The sequence below is a fragment of the Oryza glaberrima genome, chromosome 2, assembly GCF_000147395.1.
Source record: "Oryza glaberrima chromosome 2, OglaRS2, whole genome shotgun sequence".
Taxonomy (NCBI): Eukaryota; Viridiplantae; Streptophyta; class Magnoliopsida; order Poales; family Poaceae; genus Oryza; species Oryza glaberrima.
The window spans coordinates 4975485-5000968 of NC_068327.1; the positions used below are offsets into that span (position 1 = coordinate 4975485).

The window sequence follows — 25484 nt, forward strand, 5'->3', positions numbered from 1 at the left end:
TTACCCCCCTCGGTTTCTCGGAATTCTTTCTTCTCGTCTCCATCGCTGCAGGAGGAGGAGGCGGCGGAGGACGGCGAGCGGTCAGTGGCGGAGAGGGGAGTGTTCGGGGACGCGGGGTTTGCGAGGTGGGGGGAGCTCTTGCGCCTCGGATCGTCTCACTTCCCGACGCCTCAGCCCCCGCCGCGCCGCGGATTATTGCTGTTAGGTTAAAGGTGGGGGTGAATTTTTGTTGCTGCGAGGTAGCTGTTCGACGAAATTCCGCAGCGTGGTTTCAGGGTTTGTCTCTCTTGCAGGGATTGTGGTAGCGAGAAGCGGTGGGGTTGATGGAGTGCGTGGTGCAGGGGATCATCGAGACCCAGGTTATTGTTCTTCTTTCTCACTTCGCCAGTAGACTTGTATGAGTGGTGACTGTGTGAGCGGTTGTTGAAGTGAACGGTAATTTCTTCCGAGAATGAGTGATCTGTAGCTATGCAACGATGCATTTTTGTTCATATGAAACTGATTTGTCTGTTTATGCTGTAAAACATGACCAATTTGAACTTTTACCCGGAAAATCATACATGGCCCGTAACATAAGCCGGAGTGATGGTAGATGTGATGTTCTTCATGGATTCTTGATTTTTGTATGATGGTAGGCCTTTCTGGGAAATCGGTACTAGTCAAGTTTGCTGATCTGACATTTGCGCTCCTTACTTGTATGTTGTATCTAGAATTCTGAATTTTATTTAATTTTTGGCATAAGGTTATTTGGCCTTTCGCTTTGTAGCAACCTTATCCAAAGGAGTTGGAATGTAGAATTTCGACGTTTACTAAATGAACTTTCTATCACTTGATTTAAGATAGCATTTTTGTTGTTGGAGGTGTCAATTACCTGAAAACAGACCTCTGTAAATGTAATTGTGATAAAACCTTTTGAAAGGTAACACTTAAGCTATCCCAGGTAGCAAATCTATCAACTGCATAGCCCCAGTGTCAAATTACATCTCAATAGTCCTACTTAGGAACAAAGTTATTTTTTCACTCCATATAGCATGAAGTAGTATTGGAACTTTATGTCCATAGAGAATTTCTTTTTTCTTGAACGAAACACATCAGGGAATAGAGAATAATAATTCATGCAGCATTAAGACTTTGTCGTCGATCCATTGTCTCTATATGACCTTTTGTTAGTCTCTTATAGCTTCCTCTTGTCAGCATATCAACACTTCCCTTCAGGATAATAAAAAAAAAGTATACAGTTGATCATGCTGACCACTATATGGTCAACCATGTTTCTCCACTCTGAGGGCACTACTTCTGCCACTTGCAGACTTTTTTTGATTCTCTTTTCAATATGTTGATATGGTTCTATTTTATATACAATTGGAGGAATCATATCACTTATATGGTTTGTAATTTTACAATAAAGGGATTAATTTATATACACATGTCAATGTCTTGTGCTTAGAACACCATTTAACCTTTTTTAGTTTTCATTGCTTTGACATCAGTGTAACTTTTGGTTGATCTTCTTGTTATGCAGCATGTTGATGCTCTTGAGGTTCTTCTCCAGGGCCTCTCTGGTGTCCCAAAAGAACGTGTCAGAGTGCATGAGCTCTGTCTTAAAAGTGGGCCAAATCTAGGTCAGTTTGCAACTTTTTCATTATTCTGATCATATGCCATTGTTACTCATATACATCTTCCAATCATACAGGAGTTGTCCCATCAGAGGTTCGTTTATTGTGTGACTTAGCTCAGTCCACGCCATCCTGGTAACTTTTCTTTCAGCTGCTAAAATTTACATTTTTGTGATATTTGAGGATATTCTGAATCCAGTAGTATTCATGTAGGACCATAAGACATGTTGGAGGTGCCATGAGAGGTGCTGGTGCAGAGCAAATCTCAGTCCTTGTGCGGTCAATTGTAGAGAGCAAAGCCAGCAACAATGTATTGCGTTACTTCTACGGTATAGGGTACAAGTTAGATCATGAAGTTCTGAAGGGAGGATTTGCATTTCGTTTCCACCGAGGTGCCCAGATAACTGTGACCGTTACCTCTGTTAGCAAGATGACAAAACTCCATGCTACCAACGAAGCTGTGCCAATCACTCCTGCAATACAGCTAGTGGAAATCACGGCCCCTGCTGCTGCTGACAATTACAACGATGTCGTTTCAGCAGTCACTTCGTTCTGTGAATATCTAGCACCGTAAGTAACTAAGTGTTCCTTAGCTATCTCAAGATTATTACTAGACTGGCATAAACGAATTTTCTCACTTTTGACTGCAAAACACACTGCAGGCTTCTGCATCTCTCTAAACCAGGCAATTCGACTGGAATCGTCCCGACTGCAGGCGCTGCTGCCGCCTCACTCATGTCAAGTGGTGGTGGTGGTGGTGGTAAAACGTTGTGATCGGTCATATGTGTTGGCTGCAATGCCATGATGATCTCCATTGACCATCCCACTTAAAACATTGTTGCCATCTTTAGTTCTGTAACTTTTAGTTAGCACCATGGTTTTTCTTGTAATGACATGCTAAATGCTGCCTACCTTGCTTTGGAGGCTGGTAAATGAACACTGATCATTGCTTGCTTTTACTGAAGAGTGGAAACTGAATGCTGGGAAAGCTTGACGATATTGGTGGTAGACTGATAGCTGGAGTTTGTCATGATCCTGACAATATATTTGATGGTAGCTTTGTTTACTTTAATTTAGGTCACATACGTGGTAAGGATCTCATGGTTTGGGACGTTCAATTGCCCAGTAGTTTTTCTCTAGTTAATTAGTGTGCATCAAACTATTTTCTCTAGTTATTATGTAAGTCTAGCAGTCAAGTTACCAGAAATCAGAATACACTGCATGCATTACTTGCATAGTCAACAAAGTATCTCAATGACAACTGATCTTCCTAAAAGTTGCTGCAAAACGAAACAAAGCCGGAGTAACTAGAGAGGAGGGGAGAGAGCTAGGTTGCTGACAACTTGACGAGATCAGCTCATCCTGATGCTCAGTGCAGGATGAAGTGCCATCTCCTCCTGCTCTTCCAGCTCCAGCTCCTTTACAGTTTACATGCATCTTCTTCCTCAGATTTCTTTGGGATCCCTATTCCTCATTTGCCTGGTGATTTATGATATGGAAAGCATCGAGTGTACATAGCTGGACCTACACTGTGAAAGATAATGATAATACCAACATTCTGTTTAGCTAGAATTTTTCAGTTAATAATCATGGAGTCTCAAATCTCTATCTTTTGGAAGAAAGTTGGGCATCCTATAAAAAATATAATCTCGAGAGATGAATCTCATGCGAGTTAACCGATCTGAACAACAAATATAATCTAACTCCTAATGTATTTGCTCATCATACAGCATTGGAAATTCAGATGTTGAAAATATGTTTTTTATATGGATCAATATACTACTGCAGCTTCGGATTGTATGGTAAAATTTTGAATTAAGCTTTGGTTGGGGTGCGCCAGGCCCGGGCAGCAGTGCAACGCCTGGGCGACGCGCGAGGGTCCCAGTGGCAAGCCACTGTGATGGGCCCTCCCCCACAAAAAATAAATTTAATATCGAAGTGGGCACATGGCCCACATATCAGATATTAAACTGATAAGAACAGATACTACACTTGATCTTAGCCAAAAGGCCGAGAAAGGTATGAGTTGCATTGTTACCCAGGCCCTCCTCTTATACCCGCTCCTCCTCCTCCCCTCCCCTCAGAATCCGCGAGGTGGTACTAAACCGAAGAGACGAAGCTGTTCTTGCTCTCTGCTCCGTGGCATGTTGGGCCGAAGCCTTCTGGGTGGGCCAATGTATTAGATGGGCCTCTACTCTCAGCATCGGCCTTGTTGGAGCACGAGACGCGGCCGCCTCGAACCCAGATCGCGGCGCCGTCGTTGCCGGCGACGGCGGACTCCATGCCGGCGGTCACGGCTTTGCTTTAGTTTTCATAAGGGTCAGAAAATAAAAGCCGGAGCTTCTCGTGAGCCTGACGTGACAACTGACAACGTTGGGATCTCGTAGTTTTTCTTTACTTTTTCTTACGTCTCATATATATATGTGGTTACTTGTTAGCATCTCGTGGATTAGGGAATTCAGTTTGTTCAATTGGAGTGTGCATGAAAAGACATATCAACTATACTTACAGAATTTGATCTAATGAAGTGCATATCAGTTATGACAGTTTATAAGCCAGGCAATTATCATCTCCATGTCAGAAATCAGAATGCAATGCAATGCATAGCTGACAAAAGTATATACCATGTTCTTTTCTCCAACAAAAATATATACTGGTGGCTATGCTTTTCAAATTGCTAAACGGGATATTTGTGCGAAAACTTTATATGTGAAAGTTGTTCTAAAATATCATATTAATCTATTTTTCAAGTTTGTAATAATTAAAACTTAATTAATCACACGTTATTACTACCTCATTTTACGTGAAACAATTAATATTTATCTTTATCTTTATCTTCAACAGATTTTCTGCAAAAGGAAACGAACAAACCAATTCAAAAATTTTCTGATGTCTCAATTGAATTATCTGATGACATATCAGATAATTGTAAACCACTTTATATGTTTCATACAACCTAAGTCAATCAATCCATTGACCTAATTTATTAGTGAACCTAAAAATAAAATATCCAAAAAAAGGGCATTGCAACTATAACTATAGTATAATAGAAATGTAATTACATTGTAACTAAACTACGATATATCAGTTACCAATTATAAAATTTGAAGACAATTCCGTTCTCACCGATTGTTTCGTCCATCCTCTCCATGTCCGATTCAGGAACACGTTGTGTGATTTGGTGTGCACAAGAACACACGCTATCGTTCGTTCGATCGTTGTTGTTATCGCAAGAGAATCAGAAAGAGTGTGTTTGGTTGCTCATGTCCTCCTAGCCTGGCACGCATCTCTCATACATACTGAGTTTGACTTGGCTGAGAGAATACATGCAGCTGTATCCATAAGTACAGATCCCTCATGCAACCGCATCGCCCTCCTCTCGCGGCCTCGGCAACGGCCGCTGACGCGAGACGACGCAATCTTCTTCTCAAACGGAGCCACAGTGCGATCGAGGTGCCGCCGCCTACTTCCATCGACGCTGAGGTCTTGAATTTGTATGTGCATGAGGAGCTCGTTGGAGAGGGTTGACGGTTGTTCATGAAAATGCTCTTTGCTCTTTGTATTGAATCCTCTGTGTCTTTTCACAGTCATCTGGACTCAGAACAACAGCTAATTTCAGCGGAGCTTGTAATGTTCGAAACAGAAGCTGCATTCATGTAGGAGTATGATATACGATGGTGTTTCTGAATATTCTTGGTTTCATAGGTAGAACTTGTGATCTGGAAAATTGTATGGTACAAAGATTATCCTCCTTTTTGCCTTGGATTGTTTTCTGTTTGATTACCAATTACATGCAGGTTAAAGTATTTGCAGAACTAGGTGAGAGCATTAGGATGTAATATAAAACTTTATATAGGGACAGCAACTCAGATTCTCATAGCACCCATTGTGTTAAATATTTGCCGGGTTGAACCAACTTATCAGTCTTAACAATTGTTATATTTCTGAAGCTTTCCGAACCAAATATATCATATAGTTTTGCTAAATGAAAGATCAGGAGCCGTGGAGAATAAAGAGGTACTGCCAGTTAATCTAAAATGCTGAAACAATGCACTGTTCTTTAATACTTTCTATTGTAAATAGAATCCTGAGGGCTGCTCTTCTTATGCTATAACAATAGAGCTAAAAGAACTAAAACAAACTCAGGTACAAAATGAGCTAGATAAATAACTTGGAGCTTTAGTTTTTTTATTCAGTTAGTCATAACTGCTTATTGATGAAAAATGACTTTGTGAAGTTGAAAATGAGCCATGTGATCTTATTTTTCTTCCTCATACAGATCCTATTTTTGGTGAGGTTGAGCGTTCATAATTTAGTAGGCTTTCCCGACGATGACCCTTTTATGAATTCGTTGTGCACCGGTAGACAAGTCTCCTTTCCATTGGCAAGGAGTGGTTCTTAGGCTGACAACTCCAAATTGCAACTTAGCAGCAACTGGTTGGCTCGTCCACAAAACCACCGTTTAGGGTAATCCCAACCCATAGTATCCATAAGCAGTGTCTATGGTGCCATGTCAACAAGACATCACAATAGAAACTACACTCTACAACCTATGGTTTCTTAAAGTGGGCCATTAATAAATACATCATCTCTCTTCTCTACCAATCATATTCATTCTTCATCTATTATGAAGACACTATTCTCTCCCAATACAAAACTTGATAGTGTCTAGTGCATAGGTTCTCGTGTTGAAGCTATGTCTTACATGAGACCTAGTTTCTTTCTCTCTTTACTCTCTCTCTTAATTAATATAGTGCCACATAAGCTAAAAGTCCTACATGGCAATGTAGTTAATGCCATAGACACCATCCTAGGTAGAGGGTTGGGACTGCCCTTAAGGCATGTACAATGGTTTTTATTAGCGGTCTCTCTTTATTGTCATGCAAACATATTTGGTGACGTGGAAGAGAGAGGAAGAAGGAAATAGAAAGATGGTTGCTACGCATGACAACGGCATAGAGTCGACTCTTAGCATTTATTAGGAAATTTTTCGTTGCATTGAGTCTAATAAAGGAAAGATAACTAGTAAGAAAGTATTTTGGTACATTAATGATTAGAGACCGTATTATCTTAACTATTGTAACATGATAGCATCTAATTAACGTAGAGATCATACCGGTCTCTACCTTTGTACTTGCCCTTAGCAGTTGTGCTGAAGGGAAATCGAGAAAATTGTTTGATGTTGTAGTTCAACTCAGCCTTAGATGACCTGTAGATTTTTTTTTTTTGAGGGGGGGGGGGGGAGGGTAGTGGTGAGGTGGAGTCCAGATTCTATTTGTCAATTTAAATTTAAATGCCTTTTGTAAATTACAAAATCTTAGCTAGACAATTTGGCATTCATGGACATAATGAAAGCACACGGAGGTTAATTGTTTTCTTTTGATATGTTATAGATAACACGTACATATAGTTATCATTTGTCTTGTATAATCATTGCTGAGTTCAATCAAAGATTTCATTTTGTTCAGTTTTTAAAGAAAAGTACACATGGCAACACTTTTATCTATAATTCTTTTTTATCCCATGGTAAAGCACGGGCATTATTGCTACTCTTTATCTCTACTATTATAAAAACTAAAATGTTTTTACCGGTATTTTGGTACGTCATCCATATATGAGTCGGTTTTTACGTTCGTTTGCTTTTGGAAATAGATATCCATATTTGAGTCAGTTTTAAGATCGTTCACTTTTGATAATACCAAACGAATCATATAAGAAATATGTTTAAAAAAACCCGCATGTTAACTTAAGACGATCGGACACCTAACTGCAGCTCATGTTTTTTTAAATATATATATATATTGAGTGAATTGCATTTAGCAAAGTTACAAGTTGGACAAGGGTTAAACATCCATTTTTTTACTTTGGGCTAGATATCTTTGCAAAATATTCCCTCCATCCCAAAATGTTTGACGCCATTGACTTTTTTAAATATGTTTGACCGTTCGTTTTATTCAAAAAATTTAAGTAATTATTAATTATTTTCCTATCATTTGATTTATTGTTAAATATACTTTTATGTATACATATAGTTTTACACATTCCACAAAAGTTTTTGGATAAGACGAACGGTCAAACATATTTAAAAAAGTCAACGGCGTCAAATATTTAGGGAAGGATGGAGTATTTTACTTTCAACCTCTAGCTTCTCTCTCCTGCGTCTCTCCTCCAAGAGCCACTGTGAACCACTGAGTCAGAGCAAGGCAGGTCGAGCTCAAGCTTTGCCATGCCCATACATACAAAGCTCTTCTTGCTGATGCTTGGAAAAAAAGAAAGAATAAGGTCTCCTCGCAGGTTTCGATCTCCATGCTCCCCAATATCAAGCTTTGCCTCCTCCATTATTCCCAACTCGAGCTTCAACTCTTTTTCTGCCTCAAAGCTCGAGCTATACCTCCTCTGCTGCTTGAGCTCGAGCACCAACAGTCCAACTCCACCACCTTTAACTCGAGCTCCGTCAATCCCTTATATTCTCCATCGCCTCAAACTCCAGCCCCGTCTCTTTCTCCATGCTCCTGACATCAAACCATGAGTTCAAATTTTTGGTAGTTCAAAGCCTATGTGCTCAGGCTTGTCAAGTAGCGGAGTGCAGTTCGAGGTGGCTAGAGATTGGGGAAGAGGAGCTTGTCTGTGTGAGGACGAAATAAGCTCACTGGAGACATGCACGGAATAAAGCCTGGAAGACTGCTCAGGAAGAAGATGATGTGTTGGTTACTGACATGTGGACCAGTAGCCTCAAATGCAAAATTTGGTAACAAAATCTAGCCCTAAGTGAAAATATTTACCTATACCCGGTCCAATATGTAAGCACCGGTCCAATATGTAAGCAAGGTAATAAAAATTGGTTCAAAGTGTAATTCTCTCTATATAGTATCCCACGTTAAATCATATACTCTACATAGTATCCCACGTGAAATTTTATATTAGTAACAATAAGATTAAAATAAACTTCACCGTATTTTTTCTATCACCGTATTTTTTCTAGTAATTACAAACATTGGAATTTTCTAGTAATTACAAACATTGGAACTGAGTTTTGGTTGGGGTGCGCCGGCCCGGGCAGCAGTGCAACGCCTCGGCAACGCGCAAGGGCCCTAGTGGCAGAACCACTAATGGGCCCTTCCCCATAAAAAAATATTTGGATACAGAAGCAGGCCATGCGAACATGGCCCACATATCCGATATTAAACTCGATATAAAGTTGAGGGACCCAAAGTGAACTTATTCCAGTATCTTCTGAACTTATTCAAGAATAAGATCAGAACATACATTAATCTTATCTTAGCCCCCGGTCGTCCTCTTATACCCGCTCCCCGCCTCCTCCCGCTCAGAATCGGCGAGGTGGTACTAAACCGAGACCACGAAACCGCCCTCCCGCTCTCTGCCGCGTTGGTCGGTTGGGCCCAATCCTCTTGGTGGGCCGCGGCTTGATAGGCTCCACTGCGGGTGAAGCCCAAGACGAACACGAGACGCGGCTGTCTCGAGCTCTCATGGCCACGCCGTCGATGCCAGCGCCGGCGGCCGAGGCGGCGGCGGCGGCGACCACGGCGACGGCGAACTACATGCCTCCCGCTCCGCCGCAGCCGCCGTCCTCGGGGGCGCCGTTCTCCCAGCCCCCCTCGACGGCAGGCACCGTCAAGACGGAGGCCCCTCCGCCGCCATCCACCTCGGCTTCCTCAGCCGCCTCCGCCGCCGCCCCCGCCCCTGCCGCCGCCGCGGCCGAGGAGTCGCCCTGCACCATCACCATCCCGAGCTATTCAGGTAACCCCCTCCATCGCCCCCACCTTGTTGTGACGAGGCTGAACCTGAAACCCTAGCTTCCCTCTTCGCCAGCGTGGTTCTCCTACGACTCCATCCACGAGACCGAGCGCCGCCTCATGCCGGAGTTCTTCGAAGGGGAGGCGGCGGCGGCGTCCGGGTCCAGGGGCCCGGAGGCTTACAAGTACTACCGTGACACCCTCGTGAGGAGGTTCCGGGCGCGGCCGGGGCGTAGGCTGACGCTCACCGAGGCCAGGCGTGGGCTCGTCGGAGATGTCGGCTCCGTGCGTCGCGTGTTCGACTTCCTTGAGGAATGGGGTCTGATAAACTATGGAGCTTCGCCGTCGGGAGCGAAGCAGGGGAGAGATAAGAAAGAGGAGGCAGCGTTATCGCAGTCCTCTTTGCCGATTGGGGCAACAATGCCCAGTAAGCTTTGCACCGGGTGCCGCACCGTGTGTGGGCTTGCTTATTTCTCTTGTGAGAAGGTGAGTGATTTGCTCTTGTTTTGATTTGCGGATGAGTTATTTATGCAGTGCTGTGTACAGTTGTATTACAAGTTTGTCAATGTGTATGCATCTTTTACCGCTGTAGAATTATCTTAGCTGTTTTTCACGAATTATTTCTGATAAGCTATGACAGCGCTTGGCTGTTGATACGGGAAGTGGTAAATATTTTTTCGAATGGAAAAAAAAAAGAGGATACCAAGGCAGAACTTGGTATCTAATTAGTAGAAAAGAAAGAAGCAGCAAAAACCTTGGTATCTAATTAGTAGAAAAGAAAGAAACACCAAAGTTAAGCTTAAGAGTATTTGAACTTGGGTGGTGGGAGCATCCAAGCCTCCCACCTACTGCGCAGTGTTGTAAATATTCAGATGTTTAGTTTCTTATGGAATGGAACAAAGGGTCTCTTCTTTTGCAGTTATGAGTTTACGCATTTGTAAACAAATATATTTGGTGGGTGTGGAGATGTTTTCAGCTGCAATGATTTAGTTTAGCTAGTTTTGGCATGTCCCGTAGGAAGGGCAGGACAGATGAGCAGACAAAGTTGTTGACAAATAGTCTGATATATACTTTGTTTTGGTAACTGTTGTGTTTAGTTTCTTATGAAATTATAAATTGAGAGGGTAATCAAACATGTGTGCTGCAAATTTCTACACAAATTGAGGTCTTTAGGTTTGTAAAACTCATGGTTTCAATTAGACAGTAAGAGTGCAAATATTTCCAGATTGCACTTATTCAGTTCAGAGCTTGCCCTTCTTACCGGAACAACAGTCCATTTGGCTTTACCTATGTTTTGTTGAAACTCCATGATGTGGTTTGGGTATTGAGAAAAGGGGATATCTGCGGCTCTGAGCAGTTGTTCTTGAAACCAACAATAGTCTTGTTCCCTGTGAAAGGCAGTTCTGGGTATCCATGTTCTTGCAACCTTTGTTATTTTGTTTGGTATTTTCTTAGGCACCTTCCTAGCAAAGTTTACCAGAGGCAATAAATTCCAACTACATGGATTGACTGCCTAACAGAGCATGTTAGATAATACTAGCAACCAACTTATCTCTTTGCCTTCTTTCTTGTGGCCAAGGACAATCAAGCACAACTTTGCTGCTTGCTGCGGTGATCTAGCATGCAAGCGCCAGTCTCTCACAAAAGCGTGCACGACAGCTCATTTGTCCATTGCTTGTTAAGGAGGTGGCCAGTAACTCATTTTGAACAAGTATACTCTTTGCAGTCGTGTTTTACCAATTACCATTAAGAAAAGTATTTGCAAACAATTATAATAACTTAGTGACACTTTTAAGTCTGGGAAGTTCATTGCTAGTCACGCAAACTTTATACGTCAGTTGAGATACTGTCGTCATATATCATCCTGGTGTATTTTGAAAGTCTCATTAATTCCTTGTATCTTTTAATTGGAAACACTACTAAACTCCTTAAATTCTGCTTATGACCAGGCAGATATAAGCCTCTGCGCTAGATGCTATGTCCGTGCCAATTACCGGCCAGGTCTTACTTCGGCAGACTTCAAGCGAATTGAAATTACTGAGGACGCAAAATCAGATTGGACAGATAAAGAAACTCTTCACCTTCTTGAGGCCGTCCTGCATTATGGGGAAGACTGGAAAAAGGTTTCTCATCATGTTGGTAGTCGATCAGAAAAGGACTGCATTGCTAGATTCACCCGATTACCTTTTGGGGAACAGTTCATGGGACCCAAGGAGGACAAAATTCAGTTTGGGAATGATTGTGATCTCAATGAAGAATCTGGATCACATATCTCAAAACGACTACGCCTCACGCCACTGGCTGATGCTAGCAATCCAATCATGGCCCAGGTCTGTATCAGTAATTATCCATTTGAAGTTAATTGTTCTTATATCTTGACTTCTTGATTATGCAATACACTTGTAGCTTATACTTGGAACAAAGACTGCAACGTGCAAGCTTGCAACCATAGTTGCCAAGAAAACTATATTTGTAAATTCTAACTGAGAGACGTGACATCTATTATCTAAGAATGTCACTTCGGCTGGAACATCACAGTTAATCCTATATTCAAGTCAATAGTTGCTATGTGCTTTTCTTATGTAGCAGGTTTTTGAATATGGGTAACAATTGATGCGGCAAACTGACTAATAGCATTGTTTTCCCAGGTTGCGTTCTTGTCAGCCATTGTTGGTTCAGATGTTGCTGTAGCTGCAGGGCGAGCAGCTATTTCTGCACAGTCCCAGGTTGATATAAGTGCCAGCGAGACTGATTCTTCTATCAACATCAGCAAGGAAGAAGGTACCAGCTCTGCTCTCTAATACATGTGCTTGGCATTTACTTAGACTGCTTCTGTGATTCCATCACATTGATTGTTGTATACTTGTATTATTGGCAAAACATATGCTGGTGTGCACATAACTGTTCAGATATCAATGATTAGTGAGTGTTGTAACAGCTTCAGGGTGCAAATAATGCACGAGAGAAAATGATGTGCAAATACCTGCAATATTTTGAAAAGATCTTTTCACTAAATGAGTGTCTTGTACAGAATCTTCTTGCACAAATGGTCTTTCAGCCAATGATTTGCTCAAAGAGGCGTCTGCCAACGCACAAGTACAACTTGAAAAGGAACGGAAGGCTATAGAGCAGTCTTTATCTGACATAGTGGGTGTTCAGGTAGGGCGCCACGAAAATTCCTGAGATAACCACATTGAATTTCGAGGCTTATATTGACTTCTTGATATCTCCTGTTTAAAATTATTTTCAGATGAAGGAAATCCAGGATAAAATACGTCGTTTCGAGCAGAAGGAGCTGCTGATGGAGAAGGAGAGGAAGCAACTCCACTGCTTGAAGGAATTGCTCTTTTCTGATCAGCTAGCTGTTGTGCAGCACCAACGCAGGCCCCCGGCTGTCACCACAGAGAGCAAGGACGATGAGAAACCGAAGCCCGTTATCAGCATAAGTTGATTCTAGCCGAGCTTCGTCAATTGACATGGCATTAGTATGATACAATGCAATCCTGTGATGTAGCCCGACTTTTTGACAGCTTTAGGTAGTAGAATATTCAAAAACTGTGATTAGCTGTAGTATGATTGTATGAATGGTGTTTGATTAAACTCTTTGCAGTCCAGCTAATGAAATGGTGTGTTCTTGTTGAGTTCGAATGACGTACTATGCAATTACTATGGCTCGGCAATAAGAAATACTTAGAATGAGTCAAAATTATAAGAATTTCAAATCTAAAATAAATCACTAAAGAACCACAATTTTGATTTAGTAAAACCCATCTACTGCCAACAAATACCTTCTTTTCTCTTTTGTTGTGTAATTGTTCTATTCTAATTAATTCAATCGGTTCAACTCTTGTCCCCATATTGAAATGAATCGAGATTGATAAGGAGTTAGTTAATGATGTTTGAGCATGTACTTTTTTTTTTGAGTGTCTATTTATTTTCGATTGGTATCTATGGATTGATCACAAGCCGAAACATGGTTAGAGCTCTAATATGCCTTGAACTTATACTGAATTCAATTAATCTAAATCTCGTAACATTTTCTGATCTATTTGATAGCCGCCAATTAAAAGGAGACATTTTCGCAATTTTTGTTATAGCCCTTGCGGCTGCTAAAGCAGCTATTGGATTATCCATTCTTTCTTCCATCCATCGTAATAAGAAATCAACTCGTATCAATTAATCTAATTTTTTGAATACAGTATGTGTTGTGTTATTATTTCTAGCTTTGTACTAGAAGCATTGAAGGGTCAGCATTGGATATAGTACAAATCAAGCCTCATGCTTTACTGTAGCAGCAATACATACAAATCGTTGGCAATACCCTTAGGTGGTATTTGGATACAGGGACTTAACTTTAGTCCCTGTATTTAGACACTAATTTAGAGTATTAAATATAGACTACTTACAAAACTAATTATATAAATGAAAGCTAATTTGCGAGATAAATTGTTTAAGCCTAATTAATCCATAATTAAAGAATGTTTACTGTAGCATCACATAGGCTAGTCATGGATTAATTAGGCTCAATAGATTCGTCTCACGAATTAGTCCAAGATTATGGATGGGTTTTATTAATAGTCTACATTTAATATTTATAATTAGTGTTTAAACATTCGATGTGATAGGGACTTAAAAGTTTTAGTCCCCATCTATTAAAAGTTTTAGTCCCCATCTAAACAGGGTCTTAATAAACTTGTCTGACACAAAGCGTAGGCACCATTAAGATTTCCAAATGCTGGTAGGTGGAGATGAACCAGCACCAGCAGAAGACTGGTGAAAGAAATTGAATTGCACTTGTAAATTCAACAAAAAAAAAAAAATCCTTGAAGAGTAGGTTATATGTACCGTAACCAGCAATTGGTATATTAACTCGAGCAAACTTAAAATGCTCGAAAAAGTTGTTCAGCAACGAACAAAAAAAAAGCTCTAAGCAAATTAAAACTAATCACATTGTTGCCCAATGGCAGATAAACTTTGAGCATACCAACTGACGACGGTTACAAAATCTACCAGCTGAGAGCATCTTCCTCTTGTTTATTGGCCCGGGGGAAAAAAGGGTAAAATGCGGCTAACTCTTTCGAGTTTATGCTCAGTTATTAGCATCAAAGATGCTCAAAGAGTAAAAAAAAAAAACGCAGCCGTGTAGGCGTGTGTAGCTTCAAGCAGCAACCTTCTTGCAGTGGTTCTCCAGCCACTCCATGGTGACACTCTTCGGTCTTTCGAGCGGCAGGCCAAGAGCACGGTCCCAAATGAGCTGCGACACAGATAATGTGAAAGAATTGGTTGATAGAATGAAGAAGGATCCTCTGCATTGTAGTACAAAATGCAGAGAAGATCCAAAGAAATGAGGTAGAAAGTGGAAAGTGAGAGATACCTGAGATCCTATTCCAATGCTCCTTGAAACCCCGAAAAGAACAGTGTAATACCTGCGCAGTTAGAGAAGTTTTCTTAAGTACTCGTTCTAAAGTTAGATTTGCTACTCTATCATAAGTTCAAGATTAAATTAGACATGGCATTAGATTGTTTAACCAATACAGATAAACATACCGAGCTTCAGATAATCCAAAGTGGTTCAGTAGAACTCCGCTGTGAGCATCAACATTAGGCCATGGGTTTTTGACCTGAAAATGTGAAGGATGTTCTTATTTCTTAGCCAATGAGATGGAAGTAAACTGAAGGAGCCGTAATTAAAGGAGCAATAATTATTGATCAATCTAGTAGCATTACCTTGCCAAGCTCAGTGAGGATAGGAGGCACAACTTCATACAACTTGGAGACCTGAAAGAGGATAGGTCGATATAAATCCTATTGAGACAGTGGGACTGAAGAGAGCCATGCAGCTAGAATTTAGACTAACCAGTTGGAAAAGTGGATCCTCAGGCAAGTACTTCAAAGCAAACTCCCTCTGACATGTATACCGTGGATCGGTCTTACGTAGAACTCCATGACCAAAGCCAGGAACAACCTACGAATGAATGTGTCATGGCATACTATCTGTGAATTTTTCAGTTAAGAGTTCAACAAAAAGAGAATGTTTATTCCAGATCATTAGAAATCATTTGTTTGTATAATATAAGTAGCTAAAGAAAACAGATCCAATATAACATAACAAACTTAGAACCACTGCTTAGCAATGAACTCTCAGAAAGTTGAGTTTTCATTTCAGTTAAAACATGATGATATGCACTTCCTCATCAAATAGAAATATAACACGGAGATAAGCTACCTTTCCACTTTTTAGTGTCTTCCACACATACTCTTTGAGTTGATCAGTTGTAACGTCACTACCAGTCTCACCTATTACAGATTTGATCCACAACAACACTTCCTGCATTGGATGTGAACTATGGTTAGTTCACACACACACACACACACACACACACACACTAAAATATCAATTTAAAAATGGAAGGAACATTATGTTCCTTCTTCCAAAGATAATCTGCGACATATTTTGAGTATGCAATGCAGTGAATCCTTGTTTAGCAGGATGTGGCAGAGAAGATCCAGTACAACAAACTGAGCATACCTGATTAGCCAGGCCGTGCAACGGTCCAGCTAAACCATTCAGTGCAGCTGCAAAAGAAAGATAAGGGTCTGACAGAGCACTTCCAACCTGTAATTGAATATCATGAGCACGGAATGAAGAGGTCAGTGCCCATAGATGAGTCATGAGAGAGAGAGAGAGAGAGAGAGAGAGAGAGAGGCAATTGCCAACAAAAGAAAATAAGTCATAGATCATAAGTGATAAATCCTAAAGATAACGGATCGCAAGGTTTTCTGCGGCAAATTAAGAGGCTACCTTGTACTATCATTACCACTTCTACCTTGAAGATAGAGATTCAGCTAACTGGATCAAGGATCACAGCGCAACCAATTATATTACCTTTCCTAATGCATTAAAAGGCCATACTGATACACCAGGATTTTCCTAGACATACAATAGCTATGTAGCAGAAATAGATACATATTTTCAGTCATAGCTTTGATGCTATTAGACAATAAAATGTAAGACTAATGACTCCATGAGTACTAAGCAGATGATCCTTCAAGATAACAGTTAAAGTAATGAAGAACTCAGCTAAAAGCAGTTTAAGTTTTAGTTTTGTTCCTAGTTCATATTCCTTAAAATGGCTAGTTTGGTTTATCAGTGCTTATTAATATATCTCCGATACATAGTAATAACAGCAAAGCAAATCAAAGGCTTAAAGTGGCATCCAGTGCAATAGTGCATGCCAAAAGTGTAACATATGTAAAAGGCACAAGGATGATGTAGCAGCCAGAAATGATCCATTGGCAGGTTTACAACAATAGTGGCAATGCTAACAAGAAAAAAACTGCATTGAAACCAGAAATACAAAAATTACCAGATGTCCAGTATGAGCACTGACGTTTCCACCTTCATGATCACTGGAAGAACACAGGTGAAAGTATGAGCGAAAAAGAAATCAAACCAAGTCTTTTAGAAATAAATAGAAACTAAAACAAGGATGGAATGAATTACGTGTGGATTGTTATATATAGTCGCATCAATTCAAGCATTTTGGGATCATCAAACCCAAGCATGTGTGAAAAATTTGCTGCATAATCCAGTGCATTATCAGCTGCTATAGTTTTCCCTCCCTTGAATATCCTTCAGAGAACCAGAAAACGGCATTATTGCTATTGCAGTTGAAAATTTTTACAGATTGCCTGGTAAGTAAAGATGGTGAATGAATTGATAAAAAGTTACCTCCGGTAAACATATGAAGCCACTGCTGGAAGGCGAGCTATCAAATTTAAGCAATCTTCATAGGTAGGCTCCCAGAACCTATTAAAATAGCACCAGGTCAGTACATGGAAAATCCATTCAACAACTAATGCAATTTTGGAGGCAGTATAAATCCCAAGCATACTTTGATTTTGACATTCCTTTGTCATAGGCTTTTTGAAACTCACTCTCCACCTGCAAATAAGAATTAAAATAGAAAAGGCAAATTAATTAAGTGTGGAGACCTAGAAAGAATTACAAACAGCAAGAGGGTTTTATCAATGGATTTTTTTTAAATGATTGTCTTTTTTACATGCACCATCTCCAAAATAAATATACCTTCAAATAAGTGGCAACAGAACATGTATTTATTTCAGATGAGTGATATATGCTACAAAGGTTTACCTGAAGAACCATCACTCCTGTGGTAAACTGGGTCATCGGATGAGCAGTTACAGGGAGAGCATCGATTGCCTTATACACATGACCTGCATCCGTATCATAAGTCAATCAAATAAGTGCCAAGTAGGCAAGTGGGTAACATGCCGTATGTTTACAGAAGCACAAATTTGTAATGCAGCCCTGAGACATATTTTTCCAATGATTGAGTATACAAAAACTCAAATCAACTTATCACAGATGAATACTTAAATGAGCTATATCATTATCAAAGGCAGGATTAAGAAAACTGAAGTCAATAGAGAACATCATGGAACAGTCCCAAAAAAAAACTTTCTACAGTTGCCTTTCAAATTTCAACTACACTTGCCCAGCAAAAATAATAATAATAATAAATCAAATACACTTAAGAATATAGGCTTAAGTTAACAACATTTCATATTTTCAGGCAATTGAAGAGTTTAACCTTAAAAGCTCAGATTACTATCAGAAATTCATAATGCAGTAGCTTCAATTTATTTTCAAATTGACTAACTAAAGAACCATCTGGGGGAACATTATACAAGAAACTTGGTGTGTTTATGGTACTTGCAGAATAAAGCTTCGTAGGAACAAAAACTCCATAATCTCTGTATGTATCCGTGACTATATTTTTTATCTTCTAAGAAAAGGGAAATAAGATAATGACATAAAACTCATCTAGGTTTTTTTACTAATTGAGCAAACAATAATGCAATAAACCAGAAGAGACAATTGCAGACCTGGAACACTCGAACGACTAGCCAATTCCTTTGATAGAGCATCAACTTGCTCTTTGGTTGGCACCTGAAACAAACAAATACCTATCAGTCCACACTAGCAGCTAAATGCCGACAAAAATAAGAACAGGAAAACCAAGTTTACAAGAAAAACAGTTAAACAAAAGAAGCCAAACCTTTCCGGTCAAAAGAAGCCAAAGTAGACCCTCAGGCAAAGGCTCCCCATCTTTAACTGCTGTCGGCAGCACTTTCTGGCACTCTGGAATCGAGAGACCCCTAAAACGAATACCCTGGATAGGAAAGAGGTACAGACTTACATCCAACAGCAAGATATAGAGTGATGCACGTTTAAATTTCACAAAGTCAAACTAAGCTAAAAATCTAACTTAAAATCTGCAGAAAAGCCGCCATCCTAAAAAATAAATCATAAAAGCATCAAACTCTTGTAATGAAGCACATTCCTATATAATGACTATAGAAATCTAGACTATTTAGTCCCTGTACCTCTTTTAAATCAATGTGCTAAAGTTGATTACAGAACTTGATTCAGATTGACAAATATGAGCAATCATTGTGTCATTCCTACTGTGCACTGAACGGATCATGCTCAACTGTTAGTACACTTGCTTGGAGATCATGAAAATATGGTGATTCATCATTCATTTATTTTATTTTCCAACTTTTGCACATTCCAATTTCAAGATATACATAGACAAAATATCCAAATTTGCTTCTATATTATGCCATTATGGTATCGTAGCACCATAGTTTACAAGCATACCTCATCCGGGTCAAGCAATGATGTTTCCCAAAGCATTCCGGTCATCCCTCTCATCCCACCAAGGACCTTGGATAAACACCATTTAAGATTTTAGACCAATCAATAAAGGACACCCTTGAGAAACAATCCATAAATAATCAATACCAAAAGCATACCATATCGACTGTTATATTTCCAAGTTGGACCTTTCCATGCTCCGATTTAAGTTTCTTTAAGCGGTCCTGTAACAGAATGGTAAAGTGAGTTGAGCTTTTCTTTCCTGGTATTTGACAGGAATTTGGCACTCTTGGATGGTTGAGACAAAGCACAGGGCATGCAACTCATATATGGATTTTAGGTAAACAGTGAAATGGTGAAGTTATTTTATATCAACCATGATGACTTCCTCATAATGATAGGAGCATGCAACTAGCTGCAATTATGGTCTTCTCTGATACAGATTCTGAATATTGTGATTACTGCTTGGTGCAAAACTAAACTTGTGAAGAAAACAATAACCTGATATGCCAATCTTGTAATGCATTTTCAATAGTGCAGAAAACACAAAGCTAGTGGCTGCTCAAAATATACACATTTTGTGATGAGCGGTTTCTGAAGGTGCTGAAACAATGGTGTAATGCAATGTTCATGCAGCATTTGCTTCCATGCGCCAGCACAGCTTTTACAAAAAAGAGATAATCCACAACATTTGGAAGTTGCAAGCATGCCCTCACACAATATTGCATGAAGCAAGAAGATGATATCACTACAGGCTAAAGCAGTAGAGCAAAAAGGGTAGATAAAGAACTGGATGCCATATACTTTCCAACTTTGTGTGAATTATTAGACGTGCTAGAAAGTAACAAACCTGTTGTTCAGGAATCAATTCCTGCAGCTGGGACTTGAGATCCTGCATATAATATTTAGAAACACAATCAAACATCTTTTTTCAGAGCACATTCCCCACTTTCGAGCCTAGCCACAGATGGCACATAGTAACTGGTAGTTTCAACCACACATTTAGCACGAACGAACAAAAACTAATTGACTTACAAGATCAGATGCGCTCTGCATCTGCAGCCATCGCACACCACCAAGCGTGGTGGCCTCCTGTGCCTGACAACACAAAGCAACGAACAATTTTTCAGCGCACATAAATGCAAACGCATCGCCAGAAAATAGGCATGCAAGATGTTGGATGGCTCACCACGCGGGATCGAAGCCTCGACACCGCGGTCAGGCCCCTGAAGAACGCCATGGCCGGAGCACGCGGCTACAGGGCAAGCTGCTGCGCAAACAAACAACGAAGTAAACGATTTCGTCAGAACATAATACATCCCAAAATCAACCAAAATCCCGCAAAAAAAATAATTAAACACCACCACGCGCACGCGCGGAGGAACAGATCGCCACATCGATTCCAAACAATTCCTCCCAAACCGAAAAAAATAATAATTAAAAAAAGCAAATTAAATCTCTCGAAACTACAACGGATCCACAATTCGTAATCCCCCGCGTAGAAAACCAAAATCCAATAGAAAAAAAAACCACCGAAATTCCACATAAAAAATCCATCTACACAACCACCCGCCCAGGAATCCTACAGCCTACGGCGAACAGGATCGCAACCGGGAGAGATGAAATGCACTTACGCTTTGGAGAATTTCACGGAGGCGTCGCGAATTAAATCGAATCGGGGAGGGAGAGAGAGAGAGAGCGATTGTTCAAAGCGCTCCCGGAGAGGAGGAAGAAGGGGAAGGCGACCGAGCGAGCGATTGTTCCTCGCCTATAAATAAATCGCCCATTTTTTTTCCTGCACTTTTCGCACTTAGCCCCCTCAAAAATTCTCCGTTTTACACTTTGGTCAATAAAGATAGTAAAATTTGGTCAAATTGATTCCAAAAGGTTTGGGTTCAAATTGCTTCTAGAATGAGGTAGTTGACACCTCATTGCAAATTGCAAACAGGAAGACAAATTAGATACGACCATGACTAAAATAAAATATATAAAATATATTATTATCATCGCGTGGTTGGTGTCTCTTCGGGGAGGAAGAAGGCCTGTGACTGTTCAGCCACGTCATTGGTCAATAATTAGCTTGTTAAAAATAGTTTTAATTTTCAGCAGGTGCAAAAGTAGAAACAGATAAATAAATTGCTGAATTTTGGATGGCCCAGGCAAAAATTGGAATGCAGGCTTGCTCCGCAAGAAGAAGAGAACACGGATCACGCCACGCTTAAAAATGCAAACATGAAACTACTTATAAAATAAAATAAAGATAAGTAAAATCCAGAGTGATTTGGGCTGTGAAAAGCCCATTTATGCGCGGCCCACCAAGAGACGCGGGCCCAACCAAACAACGCAGCAGGAGAGCGGGAGGAGCTGATACGGTTTCGTTCTCAATGTTAGTACCACCTCGCGGATTCTGAGCGAGGCGGGGCGGAGGAGCGTGTATAAGAGGAGGCCCAGAGCAAGAGAGCAACTCATACCTTTCTCGGCCTTTTGGCTAAGATCAAGTGTAGTATCTGTTCTTATCAGTTTAATATCTGATATGTGGGCCATGTGCCCACTTCGATGTTAAATTTATTTTTTGTGGGGGAGGGCCCACCACAGTGGCTAGCCACTGGGGCCCTCGCGCGTCGCCCAGGCGTTGCACTGCTGCCCGGGCCTGGCGCACCACAACCAAAGCATCAATTAAATTTTTAAAGGGCCGTTTGTTACGCTTGGCCCATCAGACTTTTCAACGGGCCGATTGTTATCTTTCATTAGACTTAAACCCTAGATTTTCGATTTACGAGGTTAATTGACCATACGTGGGATATTATTTTGTTGCAAAATAAAAAGGTGTTTAACGTGGAGTATTTTTTAAGTTATTTGACATTTTGTTGCAAAATTATTATGCAGTATAGGGCAATAAGTGGAACGTTGTCAAGAAAAAAATGTGAACCCAGATCCCAGAAATTGATTTTCGATTGCACTGGGAAGTTATCAGGCACAGTTCACTTCTAATTAATGATTAATACTCTGTCCTAAAAAAAATTTAATTCTAACAATAAATCTGATTACTGCTGTCCTATAAAGAATTCAATTCTAGCAATGAACCTGGATACATAGGATACATATTTTTTTTTGGATGGAGGGGTAATATTCTGTTCCGGTTTTGTTAGCAATTTTTTTAAACTGTAAAAAGGTGTGTTTTATAAAAAAAATCTTTTATATAAAAATTATTTTAAAATATCAAATAAATTTATGTTGCAATATTAAAATAACTAAAACTTAACTAATCACATATTAATATTAATAGATGTTTTATTATTTGTGCCCTAACTTCTTATTATTCACTCAAATAATTTCATTGGAAACGAATGGGACCTCAAATCCGAGAAAATGATTTTTATTTCAACTTGCAAGATTGGGGTGCAGTTCATTTATATTTTTTTTCCAAGAACAGTGAGTTGGCGATGCTTTGATCCAGCCACGAAGGCGCAAAGCCCCACCACACCACTCCACTCCACATCGCTCGGCCCAACACATCACACCACTCTCTTCCAAACTCCACATCTCTCACCTCCTCTTGCCCACCCAATCCCTTCCGCCTTCTACCCGCCGCCGCCGCCGCGACGAGCCGGAAACCCTAGCCGAGCTCCGAGGCGGCGTGCGCGAGCGCGAGCGCGGGCGCGGGTGTGGGGGAGCCGAGAGATGGAAGGCGGCGGCCGCAAGAGGGGCAAGCCCGACGGTGCGAACGGCGCCGGCGGGAAGCGCGCGCGAGGTGAGTCGCAACCCTCTCCTCCCCTTTCCCGTGCCCGACCTTTGCTCTCGTCTTCCCGAATCGCATCCCCCTCTCTCCCGCCGCGGCGAGATTTGGTTTCCTCGCTGCGTAGTTAGATCGAGGAGCCTCCCCGGTTCGTGCCCTTTTGCTGCTTATTCTGCTAGGGTTTGTAGGTTTCGAAAGAGAGAGAGAGAGAGAGAGACTAAGAGCGGATGTGACTCTCGTTTCGTAAAGGCGAGCTAATGTTTTTGTAGTTTTTCTTCCAAGATTCGCCGAGTTGGCATGTGTTTTTCTTTTTCAGATTGGTTGGTCTGCTTAAACCAGATCTGGTGGTCTCGTTGCTCCGTGTTCTTCATTTCAAGGCGTACTTTGAATTAATTATGGGTTTTAAAAACTTGGAGGGAAGCTGTGGGTAGTTGATAAAGAGTGTAGTAGCTGCTTCAATTAATGCGGTATTTTTGCACTGTTTTTGCAGTAGGAACGTAAAAGTAGTTAAAAGGAGTATTAATGTTCTCTTGTGTACCAAAGATTAGCAAATCAACAACTATTAACTTGGAACGCATAATTAATTTGATGCAACAGAATCGGAGTCATTTCAAACCGGTGTAGGAAGCAAATCGAAGCCATGCACCAAATTTTTCAGGTTATAATCCAACTTAAAATGAACTCCACCTGGTAACATTTATTATGCATGGTTATTTCATTAAAATTTTGCTTCTGTTTTTTTTTCCTAAAAGAATTGTATTGTTGCTAACAAATGAATCAAGTAAAGATTGTGATACAGGTTGTACCTAATCCAAGCTTAAGAAACACTCACTGGAGTAAAATTGGAATGCGCACAGTTGCACGAAATCACTTTGAACCTGTGAAAGATGCAACAGTATAAGGAATTAAGGATATGTAACTCCTTGTCAGATGAACAACCTGTCAGTAATATCATGATGCAGCTTCATCTGCTCAAATTGAGAAAAGAAGATTGAATACATGACTTGGGAACTGCAACTGAACTCACATTTTGAAATCCTGCCACTTATGTCCTTTGTAACATATAATATTTATCCTAACATTTGCTACATGCAGGGATAAATTTTACTACTGTATGGTTTGAATCTATACTTCCGTAAATAGTTGCTCCTGAAATTATTTTCTATCAAGCTTATGATGTTATGAGTCATTACCAAAATTTGTGCATATGGTCTACATCTCTTATTAGCACCCATTGTCAAGCTCAACATTTAGAATGTAGTTTACTGCCATGTTGTTTTTAAATGTGGTGGTGGTTCCAGAAATCTCCTCCAGTCCATACTGCATCTTAACATTTGTTCTTCACTTGTTAATATCATTTCCAATCATTGTTTATGAGATGTTGACCTATTAAAGTTCACATATTAGAATCTTCCAAGTAAACATCAGTTGCATTTACAATGAAATCTTTTGGTGTAGTTCTTCAATTAGGACATTATTTGCAGCATCTTTTTGCTTGCACTCATGATATTCTTATTGTGCAGTACCTCTGGTTGCCCCTTTGGTGAGGGTTGCCACTTCCTCCACCACTTCCCTGGTGGCTACCAAGCTGTTGCAAAGATGACCAATCTTGGTGGTCCAGCTATTGCGCCGCCTCCAGGAAGAATGCCAATGGGAAATGCTGTTCCTGATGGGCCACCAACACCCACTGTTAAGACTCGCCTGTGCAACAAGTATAACACTGCAGAGGGATGCAAATGGGGGGATAAGTGCCACTTTGCGCACGGTGAGAGGGAGCTCGGCAAGCCTATGTTGATGGATAGCTCAATGCCTCCCCCAATGGGACCAAGGCCCACTGGTCACTTTGCACCTCCACCAATGCCTAGCCCAGCCATGTCCACTCCAGCAAGCTTTGGCGCTTCGGCCACAGCCAAGATCAGTGTTGATGCATCTCTTGCAGGTGGCATAATCGGGAGGGGTGGGGTTAACACAAAGCAGATATCCAGAGTCACAGGGGCCAAGCTGGCCATCCGTGATCATGAATCAGACACCAACTTGAAAAACATTGAGCTTGAGGGCACATTTGATCAGATCAAGAACGCTAGTGCAATGGTGAGGGAGCTGATTGTCAGCATCGGTGGCGGTGCCCCTCCACAAGGCAAGAAACCTGTGGGAGGATCCCACCGCGGGGGAGGCCCCGGAAGCAACTTCAAGACCAAGCTGTGCGAGAACTTCACCAAAGGGTCGTGCACTTTTGGCGACAGGTGCCATTTTGCCCATGGTGAAAATGAGCTTCGGAAATCAGCTGCTGCTTGAGATCCATTGTGGTTTGTAGCGATTAGTCATTGTAACTCGAAACTTTGAGGGCTGATGCTGAATTTTCTGACCGTTTAGGCTTATGTGCTGTCTTGTTTTACCTCTGGATTCTATATTGCATTTTATTTTTGAGCTATTTCTCGTACGCCTGGTTATGTGATTATGTTATCCCTTTTCTCCTGCGATGTTAAAGCCTACTGTGGTTGATGATTACTATGCTTTTCATAAAATTAATGCTACTGTGACTGTTTCTCTGGCAAAGTGAGCAATCTCGTTGATTGTTGGAACTACCCAAACAAGGATGATCTGCTGTCTGCGCTTCCTGTTGCTAAACTGCTACCTCGTACCTCGATGTGTTTTCACTTTCATTTTTCTACCCCAATGTGTCTTCACTTTCA

General features: G+C 40.8%; 4 protein-coding genes, 2 non-coding genes and 1 pseudogene across 6 annotated transcripts; 4 read left to right on the forward strand and 3 right to left on the reverse strand.

The window, feature by feature from the left end:
• Positions 1-20: 20 nt before the first annotated feature.
• Positions 21-2570, forward strand: LOC127762328 (mediator of RNA polymerase II transcription subunit 18). The gene is made up of 6 exons (XM_052286806.1): positions 21-212; positions 294-359; positions 1523-1622; positions 1694-1751; positions 1830-2186; positions 2279-2570. Exons 2-6 carry the CDS (start codon positions 324-326, stop codon positions 2388-2390), a joined length of 663 nt encoding a protein of 220 aa, XP_052142766.1. The 5' UTR covers positions 21-212; positions 294-323; the 3' UTR covers positions 2391-2570.
• An 872-nt stretch (positions 2571-3442) lies between these two features.
• On the reverse strand, positions 3443-3639 carry LOC127764840 (U2 spliceosomal RNA). The gene has a single exon (XR_008015983.1). It is a non-coding gene; the product is annotated as a U2 spliceosomal RNA (small nuclear RNA).
• Positions 3640-8653: 5014 nt separating this feature from the next.
• On the reverse strand, positions 8654-8833 carry LOC127764869 (U2 spliceosomal RNA; annotated as a pseudogene).
• A 241-nt stretch (positions 8834-9074) lies between these two features.
• Positions 9075-13018, forward strand: LOC127762326 (SWI/SNF complex subunit SWI3B). The gene is made up of 6 exons (XM_052286804.1): positions 9075-9374; positions 9447-9856; positions 11320-11700; positions 12019-12151; positions 12402-12529; positions 12621-13018. The coding sequence occupies exons 1-6, from the start codon at positions 9104-9106 to the stop codon at positions 12819-12821; spliced, it is 1524 nt and encodes a 507-aa protein (XP_052142764.1). The 5' UTR covers positions 9075-9103; the 3' UTR covers positions 12822-13018.
• Positions 13019-14205: 1187 nt separating this feature from the next.
• Positions 14206-20827, reverse strand: LOC127762327 (citrate synthase 4, mitochondrial-like). Its single transcript, XM_052286805.1, has 20 exons — positions 20690-20827; positions 20245-20325; positions 20091-20153; positions 19906-19947; positions 19214-19279; positions 19059-19124; positions 18454-18567; positions 18281-18344; positions 17526-17608; positions 17266-17315; positions 17103-17180; positions 16875-17003; positions 16738-16780; positions 15900-15986; positions 15597-15698; positions 15228-15335; positions 15098-15148; positions 14918-14991; positions 14745-14796; positions 14206-14624 (listed from the first exon to the last, which is right to left on the reverse strand). Exons 2-20 carry the CDS (start codon positions 20293-20295, stop codon positions 14529-14531), a joined length of 1419 nt encoding a protein of 472 aa, XP_052142765.1. The 5' UTR covers positions 20296-20325; positions 20690-20827; the 3' UTR covers positions 14206-14528.
• Positions 20828-21522: 695 nt separating this feature from the next.
• On the forward strand, positions 21523-21719 carry LOC127764852 (U2 spliceosomal RNA). The gene has a single exon (XR_008015994.1). It is a non-coding gene; the product is annotated as a U2 spliceosomal RNA (small nuclear RNA).
• An 826-nt stretch (positions 21720-22545) lies between these two features.
• LOC127762821 (zinc finger CCCH domain-containing protein 14) lies at positions 22546-25254 on the forward strand. Its single transcript, XM_052287326.1, has 3 exons — positions 22546-22806; positions 23389-23449; positions 24315-25254. Exons 1-3 carry the CDS (start codon positions 22737-22739, stop codon positions 25084-25086), a joined length of 903 nt encoding a protein of 300 aa, XP_052143286.1. The 5' UTR covers positions 22546-22736; the 3' UTR covers positions 25087-25254.
• Positions 25255-25484: the final 230 nt, after the last annotated feature.